The 25534-nt window shown below is 34.9% G+C and overlaps 1 protein-coding gene and 1 long non-coding RNA gene across 2 annotated transcripts; one reads left to right on the top strand and one right to left on the bottom strand.

The window, feature by feature from the left end:
* Positions 1–7026: 7026 nt before the first annotated feature.
* LOC144431910 (uncharacterized) lies at positions 7027–8216 on the bottom strand. Its single transcript, XR_013480268.1, has 3 exons — positions 7991–8216; positions 7439–7579; positions 7027–7183 (listed from the first exon to the last, which is right to left on the bottom strand). It is a non-coding gene; the product is annotated as an uncharacterized LOC144431910 (long non-coding RNA).
* A 4109-nt stretch (positions 8217–12325) lies between these two features.
* LOC120340696 (hepatic sodium/bile acid cotransporter-like) lies at positions 12326–16406 on the top strand. The gene is made up of 6 exons (XM_039409033.2): positions 12326–12459; positions 13038–13314; positions 13602–13830; positions 14303–14519; positions 14682–14812; positions 15389–16406. The coding sequence occupies exons 2-6, from the start codon at positions 13080–13082 to the stop codon at positions 15855–15857; spliced, it is 1281 nt and encodes a 426-aa protein (XP_039264967.1). The 5' UTR covers positions 12326–12459; positions 13038–13079; the 3' UTR covers positions 15858–16406.
* Positions 16407–25534: the final 9128 nt, after the last annotated feature.

Raw genomic sequence — 25534 nt, 5'->3', positions numbered from 1 at the left:
TACCAAATTTGGTTTTTGGACTTTAATATATTAATTTATATATAGTTCGACTTACCTATTCCTATTTAACTTGTATGAAAGTTAGACTTCTATCACAGGTGTCGCTGCTCGATAACCAACTTTGGTTTTTCGCGTCAAATTTATGTTCACAGTAAGTGCATTTTCATTTAAGTGAAAAATAAACTACTGACTGACTGAGGCTAGTCGGACATGGAGAAAAGTTATGGGCACTTTACTCTTTTTGAACTTAATGCAAAAACTGAAAAATAGTCATTAACATTTATCTATTTCTTCTATATATCTTATTTACTTCTCATTTTAATTTGAGGGCATATATTTTTTTTATTGAGTTAGATGCTGATATAAATAAATTAAGTTCGCCATATCTAAATTTTCATCATTCCCATTCATTATTTAAGTTATTGATAATGTGTGAAAGTAGTGCACTTGAAGCAATGTATCCTAACAGAATTTTTTGAAGACAAAGAGTCAACCATTTCAATATGGTGACTAAAAAAAGCTTACTTGGTTCTAAATAAAGCTTACATAACTAAGATATCATGATGATTTAATTTGAGATCTGGGTTCTACAAAACGCAATGCAAAGTTGTCAACATCGAGGCTCAAACATTGGAATTTGCCAGGTTCATCGGGATCACTAAACAACTCTTTTCCAAAAATGCCGGAGTTAAAGAGTCATATTTTGCTCAACAAAAACAATATTTCTCAATTGCGCCAGGTTCACATTTGAACAAGCGCAAATTACCAAACAAACAAATACAGCTTTTTTTCGGTAGTAAAAGCAACGTCAAAAAGAAACTCAAGGGTCCAACCAGGATAAGCTATTTATACAAAAACAAAATAAAAAATGAAATAATGACAAATAATATTCAGACGGCAGAAACATAACTTGTGTTACACAATGTTATGATTTGAACCTAACATGATGCTGTTTGCATTTCATGAGCGCATATTTGCTAAATTTTTAACTTCCGTTAGTAAGTAATATCCGCTGGAGGTAGGGATTGTAGGCCTATCCCTCGCTTCCTTTTGGAGAAGCAATTTCCTTCAACTTCACGGCATGGCATAATTTTCTGATCTCAGCCCGCCAACAATTTTAAAACCACGTTGTCACACTCCAGTGCAAAATACAATTTATCTAAAGTGGTATTTATTTACATTAGATTTCTATGGTCCTAGTAGGATTATATGAACATGGGCTTGTGTTTCGTAATAGAATTCCATTTTTACCTGTTGTTGCTTTCAAAAGTATGTAAATCGCAAATAATACGACGTCAAGTCTTGCATATATCTGTACGAAAAAATACTGTTTCTTTTTATTCCGTATAGGGGTGTAGTATAGTGTTTTGGATAATCGTTTAAATATGCATATTCCTTACCTTTACTTTTTCTACAACATTTTATCCCTATTTCAAATGTACAAAGGGAATTTTCATCAGAGGCGAACGATGGAAATTTTCGCAAATCACACAACGCTAGGCTTGCACGTAATTTACGGATTTACGGAATTACGGAATTATTTCGAGTTACGGAAGCGAAGTTACGAATTACGTAAATTCGTAATTATTGGTGGAGCGCTTTCGCGATTGAAACGAGCTCTCTTCAGAGCAGTCAATTCCGTCGATTGTAAAAAATTGAAGTTTAATAAGTAGAAGAAGTTAGAGTTCCGGTATTCGCAGCCGTTTTTCTCTCTCTTGTTACGCAGATGGAGAAGGCATAACGCGTTGCCATTTACTAACCTATTATCAACTTATCTAGCATGGCAAATGTACATATTAAGCGTAGATATGGTATAGAATTGTGTTGAGACCGATGGACGCCAACACACCTGGTTTCAACTTCTTCGGGTGAAATGACTAAAGAATGTAAGAGATCAACTTACCAAACATGGTCTATTTGTAAATGCCGTGATAATTAATGTCGCGCTTATCAAACAGCAATATGACGACGGAAGAGAAATTGCGTAATGAACCAACGCAACTTAGTCTTTTCGGCATCGGTAAAGCGATTCAGACGGCAGAGAAACAACAAAAAGACGGGATTTCCCATGTTTATTCTGCGCGAGATCCATTTTCTATTACAAAATCTTGATACTCTGTTACTGGTTTTATCGTTATATATCTGTCCGGACTTGGCCTTGTTTGCACAATGCCTCGCACTATTTCGGCCAAATATGTCTTTACAAAATCTTTAAGTCTTTACCAAATGCGGCAACTTATTTTGATTTATCGTCGACTCAAACACCACCGGCACTCGACCAAACTTGTGTCAATTTTAGCCGATAGGATTGTCGACTTGAGTTAGAAAAGTAAATTAATATTTTCGCGAGTGCAAAATAAATGTCACAAAATGCATTGTTTTGCGATATAACTTTGTATTTTCGGAGAGGGCATGTCATATAAGTACGGTATTTAAATTATGTGCAAATAATTAATATTTGATCTAAATTTATCGCAAATAATGTTATAACATTTAGGCCGCGAAATGATTTAATGTAAAATGAAGCATGGTAATCGGAATATCGTCAATAAGTCGGCATCAATAATTATTATAAAATGCTAACTAGGTAGTAAAGTCGGATAATGTAAAAAAAACGGTACAATAACAAGTCTTCGTCGCGAGGCAAGCGCAAGTATAATCAAACGAGAGAATACGCTCGTCGTTGATTTATAAATTAGAAACCCGGAATTTTTATTTAATACGAAACTCGTATTAATACGTTAATACGATTTTAAAAAAGTCAACTATCGTTTCATAAATTATTACCACTTACCAGTGTTGGTAATGATGAAATTGATCGCATAAAATTGGGTGATAAGGTTGATAAAGGAAAATCAAAGTTAACACAAAAGATAAAAATCACAATAAAATTAATTTGAATTCACTCCTTGATATTTGTATTTAGCATCTGTCGCCGGCGTGTAGTACTGGCGGAAATATGAAAACCAAACTGTCTCAACTGTCGATGTCCCATTCGGAATAGAAGTGGATTAAATTGGTTGTTATGATAGGTTTGAAAGTGTGAAAAAAAATATCGCAATTACGGGGTCATTACGTAATCGATTTGGCCGTAATTACGGAATTGATTTTTGTCAATTACGTGCAAGCCTACACAACGCCAAATCTTATTTTAGCGTACACTATTTGGAAGACTATGGCGTAATGTCTTCATAAAGCAAAAAGTGATTTCAATTGATTTGGAAGTCACACAATTCAGGAAATATTTCAAGCTTCATTGTAATTTCATTATAGCTGCTTGAAATCGCACGTACATAACATGTATTGCGTATTTGCTCAACGCAAGTTGAACGTTTGACTAAAACTGGAAAAATCGATAAAAGAATAGCAAGGAACTACTGACGCTTTGAGAGTTGAATGTAAAAAAATTTTTGCGGGAAACTTGAAATAACGATTCCGAATTATAAATAATTTCGACATTTTTCTAGCTCTTTACTACAAGCAAGCAAAACTTTGTATTCGTAAATTGCAAGTTTTTCAACTTTTTAGTTTGCGATGAATTTTTCTTTCTATGTTTCAGTTGGGAGTTTTTACTTTGACCTATGCCCAAAGTCTGTATTACAGTGTATTTACCATTCGCCGACGTATCAGCGAAACGGGTCAAGATATTAGGTGTCAACTGATTAAAATTACGCTTTGCAATTGGATGAATCCACGGATACGTCTGGTTTAGCGCAGTTGATTGTGTTCGTTAGGTATATAAGTTACTCAATTGTGACAATATGATGCTGATCCGAAATAAGCAATAGTGCTCTGGTACGTATAAAGTATTTTTCTTCAACATTTTATAGTAAAAGCGATGCCAACGATTACGTACGAACTGCGTCCTTTGCAACTTCATGTAGTATACGCTGAATTAAAGGGCAGTTGGCAACGCTACATTTCATTGGCTCTAAACCCTTCAATGAAAGTTTGATCATTTTACTGTGTCGGCCGATATTTGTCCCATTACTGCATCTAGAAATCACTGATCCATTCATGCATAGACTGAATTCGATCAAATATATCAAGGTATCAAATATAATTGGCTTCATGACTGCAAACTCTCCCTTTAACAACGAAACACTGCGACAATCCTAGGTGCTGGAAGAGCAACTCAAAAATACGATTTCAATCCATTCATTCCTAGTAGACGGTTTAACAAGTATATATTTCATGGTTGCCGTAGTATATTAGTCAACTCAAAGACGAGCAACGAGAAACACAATTGAATTGATATGAAAAGACATTTTAAATTCTCGGGTCGGCAATGGATTGAATATTTTATGCAACAGAAATCTCGTTATCCGATGAAAAAGACGTTTTTTATAAAGTGGTCTAATCGCGATGTGTTGTTCGGGAATTTTCTATTCTGAACCCTCTCCCTTTTAGAAAACCATGGCTGCTGCGTCAGTTTTTTAAGTGAACGAATAGCTCGCGGAGCCCTGAGGCTCCGTACGGAGCACTTATAGCAGTGGGGATCAACGCCCGACAAAATACTCATCTTTTCACCCTCGTCGGATAGAAATACTTCACTCAAACCATACATATAAGCGGAATAACAGCGAACAATGTATAAAGATTGGTTTCACGTTTATTCTTATAAATGATGATTCACGTCCTCAATGTGTTGTTTGTTCCTACGAACAAACGTTCCTCATGTTCTTACCAACAAAAGCTTGAAAGCAGCGATCTTGAAACGCAAAGCATCCAAAATTAATTAAAAAACCAATACATTTTTTCCCGCCTATCAGCGTTTTCATACATAAAATACAATTACAGATCAAGGCTAGAGGTAGAAAAATATCCTCGAGCTGCCGTCTGCCAAATTAAACCTCGATAAGATATGTTGTGTATTATGCACAAAGCTTATAATTTGCATTCGTCATAATAAACGCTATTATTCACAATTTTATGTGCTAAGTTTCATATAATTTTGTGCAAGAAAAATGCTAGCGTCGACACTAGTCTTAAAATCAATAACTAATTACATGTTTACCAAATGCTTGGGTCGCAAGAAGTTAAAAAAAAATATTTTGGGTCGCGCTAAAAAGTAGTTGCGGACCCCTGGTCTATACTGTGACAGATTGCATACCAGTACTAATTCGCTTTCGCCTTGATTATTTGATTATCGCTCACTTGTTTATATTTATTATTGAAGAGCTATCGGTCTGCATTCCGACGCGCTGCATTAGTACGTTTTTATTCATATTTTTCACTACAGGGTTAGATGACATTCTATGCCAGGGGTGGGCAATTTACGTTCCGCGGGCCGGATCCTGCCCACTGGAATGTTTCATCCCGCCCACTTGTTCCTGCTGGAATTATGACTATAGTTTTCGTGGATATAAATTTCCGTTGAAAATATCGAAAAAATAACAAATCGTATACCGTAATTCCCCTCGTGTTATCAGCACCTGAATATAATGTGCAAAATCATCCATCCGAATTATTTATGTCATCCAAAAACCCTAGGGCCTGATATATCAGCGTTTAGACCTGCCCAATTTTTTTATTTCCGCAACACATGTTCTTTACTTTTACCCGGTACATCAATTTCAGTACTTAAATCCAATTATTCTGCCTCCCATCACTTGCTAATCATTCAATGTTATTACTGCACCCCCTGCTGCAAATACATACCTATTGCAGGTGGTTCAAGGTTATCGGCCTCGAGGGCCACACTATTATTTTTGTATTATTCGCGTGCCACAATATTGCCAAGAATAGGTAAACAGTGCAATACAAAACAAACACACAGCAGTTAATAATTTATACTAGCCAAGCACATTATTCAACTACGCTAGTCTCAGCTAGCCATAAAACTAGTCAATTCAGTGATGTAGCAATATGTCAAAAGATTTTTCTGGCTATTTTTATGGCGAAACGCCACCAAATGAGATTTTTTGTTTACCCTGCCGGAAATGCGACGCGGAACACAGATAATGAAGCGACGAGTCTGGGTCTGGACCACCCTGACCTATTGCTTTACATCAGTGAATTTGAATTTATCAAAAAGCGTCTTAATGACTCTTGTTGTTACATTGTACTGCTTATTATATAAACGTAAGCCAAGCTATTGAGCTTCTTTTTCTATCAACTTTCTATGCGCAGCAGCCGTAATTTGTCATCCTCTGTAATAAAACCATTAGAATGAGTGAAAAACGCAAAGTGGATTTTTTCATAGCAATGGCCAATCAAAAACTGCCTGGTTAATTTGAAATGAAACATGTGCGGTGTTCAAAGAATATAATATAAAAAGACATTGCTAGCCAAACATACTGAAAGTCAAGGCAGCAAATATGGTTATAAAGCTGAAACAACAACAGCGTGCCCTCATCATGTTTTCATCTACCCGAGAGGCTGCTTCAAAGGAAAGTTTTGGTTTAGCACACAAGATTACAAAAAGCAACAAACATTGTCTCATATTAACAGCATTTCTTTCTCAACCACCGCATGTCATTCACGACACACTTCGATCCTCATCGTTTTCATCGCGTGCAACCAAAGCCGGATGTTCTCATTTGAGTGTCTTCGCCGTGGCTGCTATTTTTTTAAATTGATTATTTAGATTCTTAATCTTTCAAGGGAATTTGTCACCAAGTCAGTGACGACCCCTTTTACGAAATACGCAGTAAATCCATTTTAGAATAACACTACGCCACGTATTAAATCCCGGAATTAGATTCAAAATGACCCCGTGATCGGAGAAAAAGCCCACTATCCCAATATCGGGATTTCCCGAAATCGCAACACCATTGAGTATTCGGTCCAGTAACCAAGTCTATTATCTGTATCCGACCCAATCACAAAAGTAATTGCCCACCCATGTCCTATGCCAATATGTGATATCCCCTGGCTGTGCATCGTGCTCCAATTGGCAGTAGTAATTTATTTCAACCTTATGGCATGGCGTTATTTCTTGATTTCTATCTTTAACACCTCTGCCCCCTAACAATCCTATAACCACGCGGACAGTGCCCAGGACAAAAAAAAATAAAACAATTTGAATTGTATTTATTTACATTGGGTTTCTATGGTCCTAAAAGAATTGAATTAACATGAACTTGTATTTCGTGATAGAATTCCATTTTTGGTTGTTGGTGCTTTCAGGCAGCAATATTTTGCAAATGGCAAATATTACGACGACAAGTCTCGCAGAGATCTGTACAAATATAAATATATATTGTTTCTTGTATTCGGTATGGAGGTGTAGTAAGGTGTTTTGGGTACATCACGTACCTTGGGAGGATGAAGAGATTTTATGTTGTTGATATTTAATATCGCGTTGTAATATTTGTTTGTTGTTATATTATTTTAATTTTGAAAATATATAATATGTACATTAATATTGAGAATTATTAAAATCATATGTAACATTATAGGATAAATAGGTGACGAATAAAATATAAAATCTTACCTTTTCTGTACATCTTATTGCAGTTTCTTTCGAAATTATTACTTCTATCATTCATCCTACAAAACCATTGGCATACCCCTGTTTTGCCAATGTATGTATTTCTAAATCTGCGTTCTTTGTTGAAGTTCTTGTTGAATCTGCCTGCAAATAATATCACTTGTTGCTTAAGCGTTTTAGCAGGGTTAAATTATATTCTTGAATTTTATACTTTATATAAGAATTGCTATTGGTATATATATGTATACACAAAACATAGCGACAATCATGTAAGTTGATGAAGTTTTTATCAGTGAGCAATGCTGGCTTTGTTGTAACAATCCATTGCATCAACAGATTAATGTTACGGATTATTTCGATAAGCTAAAAATATGGCGGCGCAACCTGGTTGAAAACAAATGTATTTTTGTATTTCAGATCTTTGTTTTTGTATTTCAGATCTTTGTTTTATTCTATAAAGGACCCTATTCAATATTTGGATTAATACTTGAAATTGTTTTTTTAAATAGCTATGCTCAAATCTGATCTAATCGTTTAAATATTCACATTGCTTACCTCTTCGACATTGTACAGCGACGATTAATATTGTAAGAAATCCAAGCACGAAGAAGATTTTATTTCTCGCTTCCATTTTTGCAGTTGCTTTTCTGAACACTTAATAGATTATGGTGAAACTATTCACCCTTTGACATCTTTTATACCATCTTGTAAAAAAATAGCGTGGTTACCCCAAATAATTTTCATCAGAGGCGAATGATCGAAATTTTCGCAAACCACATAAGCCAAATCTTGTTTTAGCGTATACTGTTTGGAACAATATGACGTAATGTCGCAATCAAGCAAAAAAAAATTACCGAATGATCTCGATCACCCGATTCAGGAAATAATTTCAAGTTTCTTGAAATTTCATTATAGGTAATTGAAACCACACGTTCCAACGAAAGGTTAACAACGTTTGACTGAAACTGGAAAATAAAATAATAAAAGAATAGCAAGGAAATAACTTTTTTTTCAGTTTCAGTTCAAACTTGATGCTATATTTAAATTCTGGAATTTCAATCCTCACCGAGAAGATAAAAAATGATTGGAGAGCAGTAATCCAGCGCATATAGAATATGAACTCTTTTATTTGTCTGATAAACGAATATATATTTTCACTCAGATAACAGAAGTACGTCGCCTGAGTCGTTTTTTCAGCTTGGAGTAAGCATAAAAAATTCTTGAAAAACTTTCCTGTTCGAGAGTGCAAATTAAAACTTCGATGCAAAAACTCGCAAACGGTTTTGTTGGCGTTCAGTGGTCTTAGTGAAACGCAATATTATTAAACAATTGTAAAACAAAAACCGTTTATTCTCCCTGTTATGCGTTTCGGCTTTCCTCTGATGAGAAAGTCTGATTTAACAAAACTGGTGCGCAGCACTTCATAGACAACTGTTAAATAGAAAAGCATATAAGACTTATCATTTTGAAAAAAACTTAAGCTGACACTTTTTGGACATGAACTTACATATGGATCGTTCTGTTATTATGTTGTTTTTAGAAATTTTTCTCGTGTACTTTACTCATTAACTACTGGATCACTGGCTTTGAAATCAATTTCTGTGGACTCCAAGCGATTACGTGACGCCATAAAAATTGCCCACTTTTTGGCGGTTTCGCGATCTGGTTGTCAGGCGAAATCGTGAAGGCTGCGGTACCGGTAGGTTACTGTGACAGATTGCATCCTCGTACTTTTTCGTTTTTGCCTTCATATCCATGTATTTGAGTATTGCTCCTTTGTTTATATTTATTATTGAGGAGCGATTGGTCTGCTGACCTATCGTATTTCTGACGCAATGAATTGATTTGGCAGCAGTAATATATTTCAACTTCATGGCATGACATAATTTTCTGGTCTCAATCTTTTTAACATCTCTGTCCTTTAACAATCTCACAACCACACAGAAAGTGTCCAGAACAAAATACAAATAGATACAATTGGTATTTATTTACATTGGGTTTCTTCGGTACTGAAATAATTGAATCAACATGAACTTGTATTCCGTGATAGAATTCCATTTTTAGTTGTTGTTGCTTTCAGAGAGTAATATTATGCAAATGGTAAATGTTACAAATATAAATATTGTTTTCTTAAATTACGTATAGGGTACATCCCTATGTGTAAAGTGTTTTGGATACAGTATGTACTTTGGCGGAATAAATAGATTTGATGTCGTTTATTGTTAATATCGCGTTGTGATATACCTTAGTTGTTACACTATTTTAAAGATTTAATCTTGAAATTTTAAAAGGCAAAATATATAATATGACATATACATTATTATTTAAATTAAAATGTATATAACATTATAAGCTAATGATCGACGAATAAAATATAAAATCCTTACTCCTTTTTATATAATTCATTTTTATAAGATTTGTTGTATATATAAAATATTTTCAGTATGTTAAGTTTTTTTTAATTTTATAAGCCACCATAAAGATTTGGATTGATATTTAAAACTGATTTACAATAATCATTATGCTTTAATCTATTCGTTTAAATTTTCAAATTGTCTACTTCTTCGACATTGTACAGCTGGGATTAAAATTGCAAGTACACAGAAAATTTTCATTCTTCCTTCAATTTTTGTGGGTAATTTTCTGACAATTATTACATTGCGATGAAACTATTCGAGAGTTGGTGTGTTTAATGCAATTTTGAAGGGGTATTTCCCCAAAATCCTGATTTCAAATGTATAGAGGGGATTTTCATATCAGAGGAAAACGATGGAAATTGTCGCTTATCATACAACGTGAAATTTTATCATTTGATCTTTGTAAAGTTGTGACGTAATGTCTCCTTCAAGCAAGGGTCAACCAAGGCAGTTCGGGAAATATATGATTCCATTAGAAGCCAATTAAAACCGCACGTTTCATAAAATGTGTTGCGGATTTGCTCAAAGCAAGGTCAACAACGTTTAATTGAAACAGGAAAAATCAACTGTCACTTCGAAAGTTGTATTCAAAATTATTAATTACGCATAGTTTTGAAAAACGATTTTGGATTGTGAATAATTGCAATACTTTTTTACAGCTCTCCATTCCAAGAAAACAAAATTTTACCTTCAAATTTTTCAGTTTGAAGTAAACTTGCCTTTTTCTGTTTCAGTTGGAAGTTATTAATCTTAAATTTGGGAAGTTTGACTCCGGGCATAGGCTCCGGGGTGGGGGGCTGCGGGTTACATGGGCTTCGATATTGGGGAGAAATATTATTTTGACCACGTAGAAATGCCATTATTGCCGTTTTTAGTATCAGTGTTTTAACCCAAAGCTGAGTTACGTGAATACTCAACACTGAGTATTCAAGAGATTACCAATTTGCGGAGTTTTTTAAATATTATTTGATGCGAAAGTAACACGGAAACGATCTAAAATTAAAATCATAGAAATGTCAAGTATCCGCTTCACAAATATCGCATCCGCAGTGTCATGAATAATTATTTTGTATAAAATTAATTTGTGTTTTGAATGCACTCCTTAGTTGTCTCTAACATCTTCGCCGATGTGAACTCACAATTCTGTACAAAATATAAAAACTAAACTACGATATCCGCCGTTGCGTGAGAATTAATATTTGCTAGTGAATAACCATAATACCAAGTAACAGTTTCACGGTTCCATTACATTTGAACCCACGACAATTGCACCTGCATACTATTGCACCTATGGATTTTTTTTGTTTGACGGATATTTAAACCCATACTAACCCTAACCCGTGGGTTTTAGCACCCGCATATAGATTGAACCCGCGGATATACACATGGGTTCAAATGTACGGTCACCTAGTTTCACATTTCATGAATTTGATCGGCGCTACATGCGAGCGTGTCTTTGTATATATATATATATAAACCATTCTGACGCTACTGACATCTGCGGGTTATAGTTCTCTTCGAAATTAATTTTTGCAATTTTTAATATTTTATTTCTAAATGCGGAGAGGTGGGCTACACGTAAATGCGAAATTTCACTGTGAACGACCATACATTTTAATTTGAAGGCATTACGTCGTCGTGAATTGCACTTTTTGTGCAATGTTTTAATTTTACGGTAACCCCCCTTGGAAAAATTCTGGCTTCGCCCCTGGATTACACCAAGTAACTGGAAAAAAATGACATAATTTTTTTTCCAATTTTATTTTCACGAAAATTGGGAAATTACCCCCTCCCCCTCCAATTATTATATATATATATATATAAATGTAATTTTTCTCTGGTCCTATGCCAAAATTTTCTTCACACTTACATGCATGTTTTCGAGTTTTCTCTCTACACTGGGAAAGTTCACAAATCACACAAAAAAAACATAATATTTTCCAAACCATGTTCAAATTATATTTTAAATAATTTTATCTTTATACCTATTTCAATATTAAAAAAAAACACCTAAATGCGTGTGTATGTATGTAGTAAATATCCCAGAAATCATGGCCCGAAAAAATGCTCTATTTGGATCATTAGCCCAATGCTCAAAAATTGAATATTTTATTCGCCCTAGTCTTATATCATCAACGACTTTTATTTCCCTAACATACTCACCATGCAGGACAGTATATATATATATAATCGGAAATCCATGGGGTGCGGAATGACATTGCCAATCATTTTATGTACCCGACATGCATCGGATGTTGTGATTTATAGATTACTGGTGAAAAGAAAATAATGCCATGCGTTTATTTCATTATGAGCGTACGAATGAATTCACTGGCAATGTTTTGTGGTGTCCCTACATTCATCATGGAGTAACTGGGCGCATGATTAACGGTCTTCTTATATTATTATTGTCAATTTCGTGACAGAAATCCAATAGAACGCTAAAATAACATAACATAGGTTATAGCAGGTAGGAAAGCGCATTCATACTAGTGATTCAACACGCTTCCTGTACGATGATGCGTCAACAAGTAAGGAATATTGGTTGTCGATAGATGAGATCCGAATATACATACAGTGTATGCCGATATGTGATTGCGTTAGCCGGTTAGTATTTTTGTTGTGAATTTTTATTTAACTTGAGTATTGAAAGGTATCTCATTGTTACCACTCTGATTATTTGAGACATTCAGACTTTGACTAGGAATGAATGTCCGTGATTTGTCATTACAGTTCAGATTTGTTTTGCATGTGGTCAAGCACGAGGTCACGAAATTTTTAGTATATACCTTGTAGTTGAGGTGGCAGCTGTAACAAAATATTTTAAACTTAGCCTATCGTCCTTCCTGAACCCGGATTGATACGTTGATTAAGTCAATAAATTTCCCCCAAATCGAACTCAATGAGTGAACATCTGCGCGTAATAACACTTATGGTATCGTAGGCTTTATCGTCTGACTGAAGCACTTAGATTTAGAAAGCCGACAATGTCGGCTGTGATTAGCAGCAGAGCAGAAAGTCGTTATGGTGCGATCATTTTGGGTGAGTGACGGATCTCAAATTAAGGCAGTGCTTGTATATTAGCACAAAAAGTAGACGTAGTTCGGTTGGCAAATTTATCACAGACTAACGTTTCCAGCTCAGTGACACACTCGCTAATGTTTTTACATTGTTTCTTTAACCAGGTTGTCATGCAATACGTTTAGTCTATAGGCGCATTAATCAGGATGAACATATCGGAATTTTTCAATTTGACTACGGTACCCAACGTAGTTGTTACAGAACAGACTAATGCAGTGAAAAGCACGACTATAACGACAGACTTGAATACAACATTGAAACATCCGTCTCATGTATTCCTTGATGAGCCTATATTCGATGGAGATCCTCACAAAATAAGACTAAGTCAAAGTTTGACTGCTTTGTCAATATTAATTCTCGTTGAGGTCATGCTTGGTCTGGGTAAGTGACTCCCTTTTTACTTGGTGTATCTAGTCATAAAGAAAATAATTGGATCAATGTTTAATCTATTTGCAATAGCCCTTACTCTATGTTTTTACGTTTTGCTGCAGATGAAATGTGCTCAATAGTAAATATAAATGTTATGTTTCTGAACATTTTGTCAATAATTCAATTCGAAATTTCAAAAGGGTCTTCCAGTTTATGATAATTATTTTGACAAAATTACTTTGTAAAAAATCCTGTCATAAATTTGAGAATTGTGCGACTACTTTCTTTTCATTTTCCAGGTTGCTCGGTTGAAATTGACTTGCTCAGGAAACACATCAAAAAACCTATTGGTATTCTTGTCGCAGGATTTACACAATTTATCTTGATGCCCTTGATAGCTTTCGGATTGGCAAAAGCCGCAAATTTATCATCTGTTCCTGCACTGGCAACTTTAGTTACTGCTAGCGTACCAGGGGGAATATTATCAAACATTTTAGCATGCTTAATCAAAGGAGACATGAGTTTAAGGTAACAATACAAATGTTCCTGCATTCTAAACTACAATCTATCTTATGAAGTTATAACTTCTGTATAAACGTGAAAATATTAACATCGAACCCTTGAGTAAAGGAATACATGTGAAATTTAAAAAATGATACTCCCGTAGTATGTGTGCCAGGTTAGGGTTAAGCCATAATTTCATTCCGATTTTTCTTATTTTTGTTCGGGGTCTGTGTTAGCAAAGTGCATGTCCCCCTTTCGATAGGTTTCAGTCCCTTTACACAACTTGGCGAACAAAATGAGTTACCTCCATATTGGTATAGCGCCAAAAAAATTGCTGGAATAGTCGTAAGTTTGCAGACATGCCCATAACAACATCACTTTACACCTAAACCCTTTCCTCGATAGTTTTTAAAGTTCTGACAAAAAAATTATTTGCTCTCTTCCATGCCGAAAAATTGGTTCGTTTCAATATCTTTACAATTTGTTTACAATTCAGTATACTTATGACGACGACCTCAACGATCTTAGCCTTGGCGTTTATTCCTCTCAATTTGTTCTTATATGGTTCTCATTGGCTCCCAGTTGATACAGGACTTGGTACAATAGTCCCTTACTCATCTATTATCTTGTCGTTTGCACTCATGATTGGACCCACTCTGTGTGGAATATTTATAAAATGGAAATGGCCGGAAATAGCAGGAAAAATTACGACGGTGAGTTGTGGGAACTTTGTTCTTGCGTTATATGCTGCGGTGATTCGCCTGTTTAATTGGACGTTAAACACAGCAAGGTCTATATATACAAAAGTGCATGGTACGTGTTATTTAGGTAGCGGATGTGATGTTCTAAGAGAGATATATTTCAATATATTTCAGGTTTGCAAAGTTTTGCTGATTTTAACAATTTCCGCCCTTATTGTGATATCAGTGTTCCTGTATGAAACTGAATTATTGAGAAATATACCACCCAAGTTATGGCTAATTGCCATATTTATGCCAGCTATCGGGTAAGTTTAAAGACTAGAACAATAATTTAAAACATTTGGCCTAAACAACATTAAAAAAGAGTGTAAACCATAATTGTAAAGCAACATATATATATATATTATATACGTGTCACTGGTGAATATTTTTGACAAATTCAAATAGTAGGTTTGTGGTCAGAATGTTTGATCATGTACTTATTTAGTACTGTTTACGTTTTGTTCGATGCAATAGTTCACTTTCAAAATCATCGCAACTGGCATTTTGATGCATGAAGGGAGATGAAACCAAGCAAATTCATTTGAGATCTAAATTGACTGCGATCCCAAAGCGAAAATATTTCGAAAAATTTATGGAAACGACCTAGCGGTTACGAATCAATGTTGTATTTATTTCCTGTTTGATTTTGTGCTAAGAGATCGATATAAATAAAGTTGATGTTTCAACTTAAGTCAAACCTAGTCATGAACATTGCTTTGCCGACATGTAGACGCTTGTGCTCAACGACCAAATCTCCGACGTTGCTCACCATGGACCTGTTGACGCAAGTCTGGTTGTTTAATTTGAGTTTTTATTAATTTTTGATCATCCTATTCAAGGTTCACCTTAGGATTCATAGGCTCAACTATTTGCGGACTACGGGGATCGGCAAGAAAAACTGTTGCAATTGAAACAGGGTGTCAAAACAGTCATATGGGAGCAGCCATACTTAAAGTCGCATTTCCCGCCCAAATGATTGGGAGTTTTTTCCTTTTTCCCTTGGTATACGGTGGATTACAATTTCTGGAAGGTGTTGTTCTTGTCATAATTACCTTGTTATACATGCAACTAACGCCCGAATCAGCTCAGGAGACAAACTTTGGAGATGATGACAGTTCAAAAGCAGCGAAAGAAAAATCAATGTGGCAAAAACTGGAGGCATGGCAACAGACTTGGTTGTCACGCCGTGGTGCCAGTGACAAACAACATATTTTACCAGGGGAGAAAATAGTTCATAACGAAGCATCGGGTATCGTAACAACAGTCGCACAGGACATTGCTGATGAGGCATCACGCAGTCCAAAATAATACAGTGATTGCGAATAAATCAATACAGTATTTTACCAACAGTGCCTCGATCAGCGATGAATGTCACGGTGAATAATGTAGGCATTCGTATAAATTAACACCTTACCCGGATTTAAATTAGCATGTTTCTATTTTGCAGGTGTGATAAGCAGTGAATATTAAAAGTATTTCGCGCAACACAACCATAAAATTAATGAATTGTGCTAATATATATTGAAAAACACGATTACCTTATCGCCGTGAAGCAAAAAGCGCTCTAGTGCATGAGAAAGCGAATATTTATTGAGTATAATATCCCTATCTAAACAATAGTTTTTGTAATATTGACAAAATGTGTAGGCCTACACTCTTATACTCATTTTGCAAGACAGAAATAGACATTTTTATATTGTCAGTATTTTCATATATTGCAAGCGACACATAAACAGAAATTTTCGTGTTCTCAGCATTTTTATTTTAGCGAATGCACCATCTACTCCGACAAGGCTCATTTCAATCATTTTTATTTTCTATCGTTCTGTAGTTATTAAATAGGAGCATGACTATAAAGGGAATCTTGCTGCTGAGAGGAACGTCATTATTGTTTGACGTTAGCTGTCTATAGCATCTAATAAAAATGCGTGGAGCTCCGGTCATAATAGTTTCTATTTTGGAGATAATTTTCATAATAGAACTATAAATTTATATTGGAATGTAATGAGAAGAGGTATTTCTAATTTGAGAGATAATATGAATCACGTCCATCCTTTCTGTTGGGTTGAATTCATCAACATGAACAGTGCTTCTTACATGGGTGCATGCAAATTTTGTAATGTAGAAGGACGAATAAATGAGAATTTATGTAAGTACAACTTGAATGATTGATTTCTTCTAGACTTCGAACACAACAATACTTACTCGTGAATAGTTTGAGGAATTTCATTTCGGCTTCGCTGTTTTATGCTCAAATTCGTTTGGTAAGTATTGTTGTGTTCGAAGTCTAGAAGAAATCAATCATTCAAGTTGTACTTTTTTAAATTTGTGGTGAACGGTAAAACAACGGCATTAAATTTTGATTGGGTTCATTTCACATCAGGAGATGTATTTGAGCAGTTCTATGGCGCCCGAAATTTCACTCAATAATTTTGCTATCCGACTAACCGGAAGTCCATGTGTTTACTTAATGATCACCCGATATGTACTTTCGCCTCTGTAAAGATCAGTACTATAGGTCCGTAAATGGTTGACCGATTTTAGAAGCCGATTTTAAATCCCAGGTATAAATCACCTCTATACTGTAATGTTTCTTCAAAAATGATTAGGTCATCGCAAATTTCTTTCCCGTGGCGTTTAATTCGAAAAAATATCACTAACTGTATTGGCAAGCACGAAAAAAAGTAAAAACTATTTGTAGTGCGGTAATGAAGTCTAATTTTCTTTTCAATGCGTCGTGATTTGTTTCGATGAAAGTGATTGCGTCGCAAGTTTAAAAAGAAAGGATAGCTGAAATATACTCTCTTTTTGAGTCATAGTCGAGTTTATTTTTTCCATCCAGTAAAAAAAATTAACATTCAATATTAAGACGAATACAGTAACATTGAATACACATTACACTGGGGAAGGGAAGCCACAAGGAACCAAAGCTGGTTATCAAGCAACGACACCCAAGGTTCAAACATCTAAACAAACATTAGCATTAGCAATAATACAATGGGCATCGGCCACGATAGCTTCCACATCAATGCTCGATCTGATGGCGTCGTGAACCATCAAGTTCAAAGTTGTGTGCCATACATCGTATATTACAGTAGCAAAGGTACGCCCCACTCTCTTTCTTGTTTTCGAATTTCTGACAGCAGCAAGGTTTGCGAGCCCACGAGCTCAGAACAGGAAATGACGGGCATAACGCGGCGTAAATCACCCTTGTTCCAAGTGAGAAAATTGGAGGTTATAATCATGAATGAATCATTTTGAAGATTTGTCCATTCTTCTGTTGTAGCACATAATATATACTATGGGTCCAACGACGCTGTTCAACAAATTCTTTATTTTATTTTTCACATCATCATATATTCCCGGCATAACAGTGTTGTAAAAAAATTTCATGACGGAATGGAGTATCTAGCACAGTGTTTCTCAACCTTTTTTGGTCGCGGACTTTTTTGTCACTGTCGAAAACCTTTGCGGACTCAACGTGAGTTTATTGCAACCGTACTCTGTGTGAAGAAGTAATAAAACCAAACACAACAGAATTTTTCCGAATTTCAAAATCGGAAACGCTACGCAATTACGCCTTTGTTGAAAGGGCCGACTTTTTTGGTGTATAAATGACCTTTTTTGTTGCACAATCTTCAATTCCTGACAACGACAAGAATTTAAAATGTGTTCCTATTTTAATTTAATTGTGTTCATGGTCACTCGCGGTTGCGTTGACTATGACGAGATGAAAGCATTACTTCTTTTAAATGACACGGCAATCTGCAAACATAATAATGTGAGAATATATTGCCCGGTTTTATTTAGTTTTGATATAAATTATTTGCGATCTTGCGAATTTGTTATCGCCGTTAGAAAAATCCTACTATCTGCTATAAATCCTAGAAAGTACAACTTGATTTAGTACTTATTAAAAATATAATTAGTATATTAGTAAATAAAAATAAAAAATATTCATCGCCTTGCTTTAATATTAATTTAATTGTGATCATTTTACTCTGCGATTCCTATTTTTGTGAATTCGACAAATATGAGCTGTTCGTACAACAGTAAAGCCAGGAGTCGGCAACATTTTGTCGCTCGCAGGCCAAAATAAAAGGTTGCAAGTCATTGGTGGGCCGCGCATATTTTTGGGAAGTTAAAAGCCGGGCGTATGGCCAATGAATCACATTTTTTCATACAGATCAGAAGTTAAAAATTTTAAGCAGCGCCCGAAGACTGACCATTTGAATATTGAACCAATTGCACTTATCGTTCAACTTTTCTGCGTTTGGTTGCCATTGAATTCCTAATTATAATGAAGTTATAGGCTCATTCAACGAGTAATTGTGAATTATATACTTGTTAGATTATGATAAAATTTAGTCTAAACATGCCGCAAAATAAATTCTGTCACGTAAAGAATATAATCGCAAAAAAAGATGTTTTGTTACTTTAATTCAGAGAAGCGTCGCGGGCCTGATTGTATTGCTCCGCGGGCCGTAGGTTGCGGACCCTGCAATAAAGCAAAGAATTCTGAGGGAAATGCCCTGATACGAATACTACGGTAGCACCCGAAATTTTGCAATTTGCAACATGTCTAAAAAAGCGTTTTAAAGAAAACTCATGGTGTTTTCAGTTTTATTTTTAGTATTTTGTATTGCCGCTTTTCAATTTAGAAAATTTAGGTTGCTACCATTGACACCTACCAGAAAAATCATTCCTCGAATAACAACGACTAAATCCAATCGTTTGATTAAACGACGCGCAAGTGACCTGTCGCGTCACTTGTTACCAAATTTTCGAATATTAAATTGCTATTCTAATAATTGAATATTCGAATATATGCCAAGCCCTACTCATTCAGTATTCAAAAATTATTGACTCGATTAATGTTATATGAATAAATTACATTTGAACCCACGACAATTGCACCTATGGAAATTTTTTTGGTTTTACGGATATCCCCTAACATGGGTTCAAATGTACGGTCACCGTGAATTGTCATACAATTTACGTTTTGACAAGGCTTCGACGATGGTGGGCCGGTGACTGTTGCATTCTGCAATACTTTGGGCGTGGAGTCTCTTAGATCCATCTGTTTTGTCGAGAACCTGCGGACAAGTTGACAAGTGTTTAAGCAGTGTTTGTACTCGTTGTATATGAAGATTTACATTTCCCACGACTTATTTTTACCTGCACAAATGTCGCCTTCGGACAACCACCAGTATACAACTATAGCGGTAGTTTATTTCACCCGCAAATCTTTCCAAAACAATCTACCTCGAGTAGATTATTATACAATCACCCAAAAGGTTCACGTAATAAATCTATATATATATATATATATACTCGTAGCGCTACAAGATCAAATGATGGTGACCGCATATTGTTGCAACACAGTCGAAAATGTGTTTTTGACGTTTACTTTGTGGCGTCACGAACTCGGAGGATTCGATTTGAATCTTTGACCTATTACTCGGATTCGCCGAATCCCTGTAACACCGATCTCGTCCCATTCCTGAGATTTCTTATATTTATCGCTTATGACGGACGTCGCAATCCGAAAAACAGTTTATTCCAACGTTAACTTGAAGTGCGACTGCAGTGGGGCGGTGCTGGTCGTTGTTTACTGCAAATTTGATGCATACTTTCTCAATCACTTTTGAAATGCAAAATACGGTATATCACAATCCAATTTGAGGAACATGTAATAAAAAACGAAAACCATTCTGGGCTATAATTCGACAAACTGAATGCATGCTTTGATTGCTTTCTAGTATTATTTTTGTTTTCCCACGCAAGATTCTAAAATAAAAAGAATGAAAAAAAATTCTGACGGGAACATATAATGAATTAAAATAAAACGTTTGTACAAGAGAGATGTGCTTAAATCATATGAACACGTCACGAGGTGTCGCTATTTTTTATTCTGACACATAAAAAACGAATCTCTTGGAGTCCACAGAAATTTTTGAAATAAGTAAAATTAATAGCCTTCTGGCAAAAAAATCAATCTTAAACCACTGAAAATTTCAAAGCAATTGGTCCAGTATTCGAAGAGAAAAGCGATTTCATTATGACGAAAGAGAAGAGTTCTAACAAGAACAACAACATAATATTGAAACGATCGTTATGTACGCTGATGTGTCCAAAAAACTAACTCTTCATTCTCATGACATCCGCGCTTGATAATTACACCCGGTTATATCAGTGACAGGATTTTTTTAGGGTTTTATATTTATCTCCTTGCAAAATTTAGTGCTGGATAGATGGATACCGGTATCTTCTACCAAAGTTACCCCAGTCCACACTCGCTCAGCCCACACTCAGCCTGACGTCAAGGGGTGTACCAACTATTTTACTGACTTTATAAACGTAATTACATAAAAACTTGGTGACTCTGACAATATAGAGACCATATCTGATATACACAACGCAAATACAATACCAAGCACGGCCCAGTTACCCCTAGTATGGCCTGACAAAAACGAGTGTGGGCCAGCGTCACACGAGTGTGGGCTAGCGTCACACGAGAGGGGGCTGGCATCCCACGAGTGTGGACTAGCGTCACACGAGTGTGGGCTGACGTTCTGACAATGTTTCACCGTAAGTTAAGGCATCCTAAACGTTCAAAGATTACTAAATTACATATATCCATGTTTAACTCAGCGCCAGAACCTCTCAAAGTCCGGCAATTGATGGTACAAAATAGCCACAATTGCCGGGAAAATGAATCGGAATCAGCTGAACAATGATATCTCTAATCACTGTTGCCAGATATATAGGTGGACAAGCATGAATTCACAGGAAGGTTTCACAACAAAAAAAATTTATATCTAAGCGAAATATCAAACCTATTCATTTCCATCAATAAGAATGAGGTATGAACAAATCGAATCTGATTTGCACAAATACATCTTTTGAAATAAAGATTGAACAAGCAAATTCAAAAGCAAATTAAGTAACATTTACCCAAAGAGATACATTGTCTTGATGGCTTTGAAGTCTGATTTCGGCACTTCTAATACTTTGTACGCCATGAAATCGACTTATTACATTATATATCCAATTATCCAACAAATAACGAAAAATTCAAAAATTCTACCGGGGGGAAAGACTTTGAAATAAAAAAAGAATCTACCTATGTATAAAGATAATCCTATTTCGCGACAATGGTATTTTATGACAAAATGCAACAAGGAATTGAAACTTTTCTATCAATTTGTACATCACGAAAATTGCTTATTATATTATATAGTGAATTATCTTACAAATATCAAATATTGAGAAAATTCTACCGGGGAGAAAGACTTTAAAATAAAACCGGAATCTACCTCTGTCTAACGATAATCATAATTCCCGATAATGGTATTTTATGACAAAATGCAACAAGGAATTGAAACTTTTCTACCAATTTGTATATCACGAAATTTGCCTATTATATAAAATAGTGACTCATCTTATAAATACTGAAAAACAAAAAAATTCTACCTGGGGGAAAGACTTTAAAATAAAACCGGAATCTACCTATGTCTAACGATAATCATAATTCCCGATAATGGTATTTTATGACAAAATGCAACAAGGAATTGAAACTTTTCTATCAATTTGTACATCACGAAAATTGCTTATTATATTATATAGTGAATTATCTTACAAATATCAAATATTGAGAAAATTCTACGGGGGGGGGGGGAAGACTTTAAAATAAAACCGGAATCTACCTATGTCTAACGATAATCATAATTCCCGAAAATGGTATTTTATGACAAAATGCAATAGAGAATTAAAACTTTTCTATCAATTTGTACATCACGAAATTTGCCTATTATATAAAATAGTGACTCATCTTATAAATACTGAAAAATAAGAAAATTTTACCGGGGGGAAAGACTTTAAAATAAAACCGGAATCTACCTATATCTAACGATAATCATAATTCCCGATAATGGTATTTTATGACAAAATGCAACAAGGAATTGAAACTTTTCTATCAATTTGTACATCACGAAATTTGCCTATTATATAAAATAGTGACTCATCTTATAAATACTAAAAAATAAAAAAATTCTACCGGGGGAAAGACTTTAAAATAAAACCGGAATCTATCTATGTCCAACGATAATCATAATTCCCGATAATGATATTTTATGACAAAGTACAACAAGGAATTAAAACTTTTCTATCAATTATTACATCACGAAAATTGCTTATTATATTATATAGTGAATCATCTTACAAATATTAAAAAATAAAAAAATTCTACCGGGGGAAAGACTTTCAATAAATACTGGAATCTACCTATGTCTAACGATAATCATATTTCCCGATAACGGTATTTTATGACAAAATGCAACAAGGAATTGAAACTTTTCTATTTGTTTGTACATCACGAAATATGCTTAATATATTATATAATGAATTATCTTACAAATATCAAATATTGGAAAAATTCTACCGGGGGGAAAGACTTTAAAATAAAACCGGAATCTACCTATGTCTAACGATAATCATAATTCCCGATAATGGTATTTTATGACAAAATGCAACAAGGAATTAAAACTTTTCTATCAATTTGTACATCACGAAAATTGCTTATTATATTATATAGTGAATCATCTTAAAAATATTAAAAAATAAAAAAATTCTACCGGGGGAAAGACTTTCAAATAATACCGGAATCTACCTATGTCTAACGATAATCATATTCCCGATAATGGTATTTTATGACAAAATGCAACAAGGAATTGAAACTTTTCTATCAATTCGTACATCACGAAAATTGCTTATTTTATAAAATAGTGACTCATATTATGAATACTGAAAAACAAAAAATTCTACTTGGGGGAAAGACTTTAAAATAAAACCGGAATCTATCTATGTCTAACGATAATCATAATTCCCGATAATGGTATTTTATGACAAAATGCAACAAGGAATTGAAACTTTTCTATCAATTTGTACATCACGAAAATTGCTTATTATATTATATAGTGAATTATTTTACAAATATCAAATATTGAGAAAATTCTACCGGGGGGAAAGACTTTAAAATAAAACCGGAATCTACCTATGTCTAACGATAATCATAATTCCCGATAATGGTATTTTATGACAAAATGCAACAAGGAATTGAAACTTTTCTGTCAATTTGTACATCACGAAATTTGCCTACTATATAAAATAGTGACTCATCTTATGAATACTGAAAAATAAAAAAATGCTACCGGGGGGAAAGACTTTAAAATAAAACCGGAATCTACCTATGTCTAACGATAATCATAATTCCCGATAATGGTATTTTATGACAAAATGCAACAAGGAATTAAAACTTTTCTATCAATTTGTACATCCCGAAATTTGCCTATTATATAAAATAGTGACTCAGCTTATAAATACTGAAAAATAAAGAAATTCTACGGGGGGAAAGACTCTAAAATAAAACCGGAATCTATCTATGTCTAACGATAATCATAATTCCCGATAATGGTATTTTATGACAAAATGCAACAAGGAATTAAAAATTTCGTGATGTACAAATTGATAGAAAAGTTTCAATTCCTTGTTACATTTTGTCATAAAATACCATTATCGGGAATTATGATTATCCTTATACATATGTAGATTCTTTTTTTATTTCAAAGTCTTTCCCCCGGTAGAATTTTTGAATTTTCCGTTATTTGTTGGATAATTGGATATATAATGTAATAAGTCGATTTCATGGCGTACAAAGTATTAGAAGTGCCGAAATCAGACTTCAAAGCCATCAAGACGATGTATCTCTTTGGGTAAATGTTACTCAATTTGCTTTTGAATTTGCTTGTTCAATCTTTATTTTAAAAGATGTATTTGTGCAAATCAGATTCGATTTGTTCATACCTCATTCTTATTGATGGAAATGAATAGGTTTGATATTTCGCTTAGATATAAATTTTTGTTGTTGTGAAACCTTCCTGTGAATTCATGCTTGTCCACCTATATATCTGGCAACAGTGATTAGAGATATCATTGTTCAGCTGATTTCGATTCATTTTCCCGGCAATTGGGGCTATTTTGTGCCATCAATTGCCGGACTTTGAGAGGTTCTGGCGCTGAGTTAAACATGGATATATGTAATTTAGTAATCTGTGAACGATTAGGATGCCTTAACTTACGGTGAAACATTGTCAGAACGTCAGCCCACACTCGTGTGACGCTAGTCCACACTCGTGGGATGCCAGCCCACACTCGTGTGACGCTAGCCCACACTCGTGTGACGCTGGCTCACACTCGTTTTTGTCAGGCCATACTAGGGGTAACTGGGCCGTGCTTGGTATTGTATTTGCGTTGTGTATATCAGATATGGTCTCTATATTGTCAGAGTCACCAAGTTTTTATGTAATTACGTTTATAAAGTCAGTAAAATAGTTGGTTAACCCCTTGACGTCAGTCTGAGTGTGGGCTGAGCGAGTGTGGGCTGGGGTAACTTTGGTGTACTTCTGGTTCTGGATACCTGATTTTGGGATTTCAAATATAAGTTGTTTTTGTGTATACTGTACCGGTAGTTACGTAGTGAGTTAAGCCTGTAAGCACAATACACTGAATACAGCGATAGGCCCTAGATAAAAAAAAATTATAACACAGATTAAAACTCAAGTTGGAACACCAGGGGCAGGGCGTAGAATGCTTTTGTTTATTTTACTTCGTTTGTTGTTGTTTACCTTTACGCTGCTTTTATTATTGTTGTTGCGTCAGTGAGTGCGTTCATAATCACTTTGATTATCACATATTTTTGTATTGTAAGGGGGCCGCACTACGCTGGCCACATTACTGCATTAGTACTAAGAATAGGTACCGGTAATTAGTGCAATACAAAACAAACACTTTTGGGCTATTCCAAGTGACTCTATACTATAGGACAATTCCAGAAATTTTGCATGTTGTTAGATGCAGTATATTTTTCATTTTTTGCTACATGTTTTGTTTCATTGTCCAATCAGTTGCTTCATGGGGTTCGAACA

Source organism: Styela clava, chromosome 14 (genome assembly GCF_964204865.1).
Source record: "Styela clava chromosome 14, kaStyClav1.hap1.2, whole genome shotgun sequence".
Taxonomy (NCBI): domain Eukaryota; kingdom Metazoa; phylum Chordata; class Ascidiacea; order Stolidobranchia; family Styelidae; genus Styela; species Styela clava.
This window is presented reverse-complemented; position numbering and strand designations above follow the sequence as displayed.

What these genes read in the sequence shown, in the direction of transcription:
- LOC120340696 (XM_039409033.2), top strand. Translation starts at nt 13,080, where the DNA reads ATGAACATATCGGAATTTTTCAATTTGACTACGGTACCCAACGTAGTT. An exon ending in AAAGGAGACATGAGTTTAAG is followed by an intron (nt 13,831 to 14,302) that starts GTAACAATACAA and finishes TTTACAATTCAG; the next exon opens with TATACTTATGACGACGACCT. An exon ending in TAGCAGGAAAAATTACGACG is followed by an intron (nt 14,520 to 14,681) that starts GTGAGTTGTGGG and finishes AATATATTTCAG; the next exon opens with GTTTGCAAAGTTTTGCTGAT.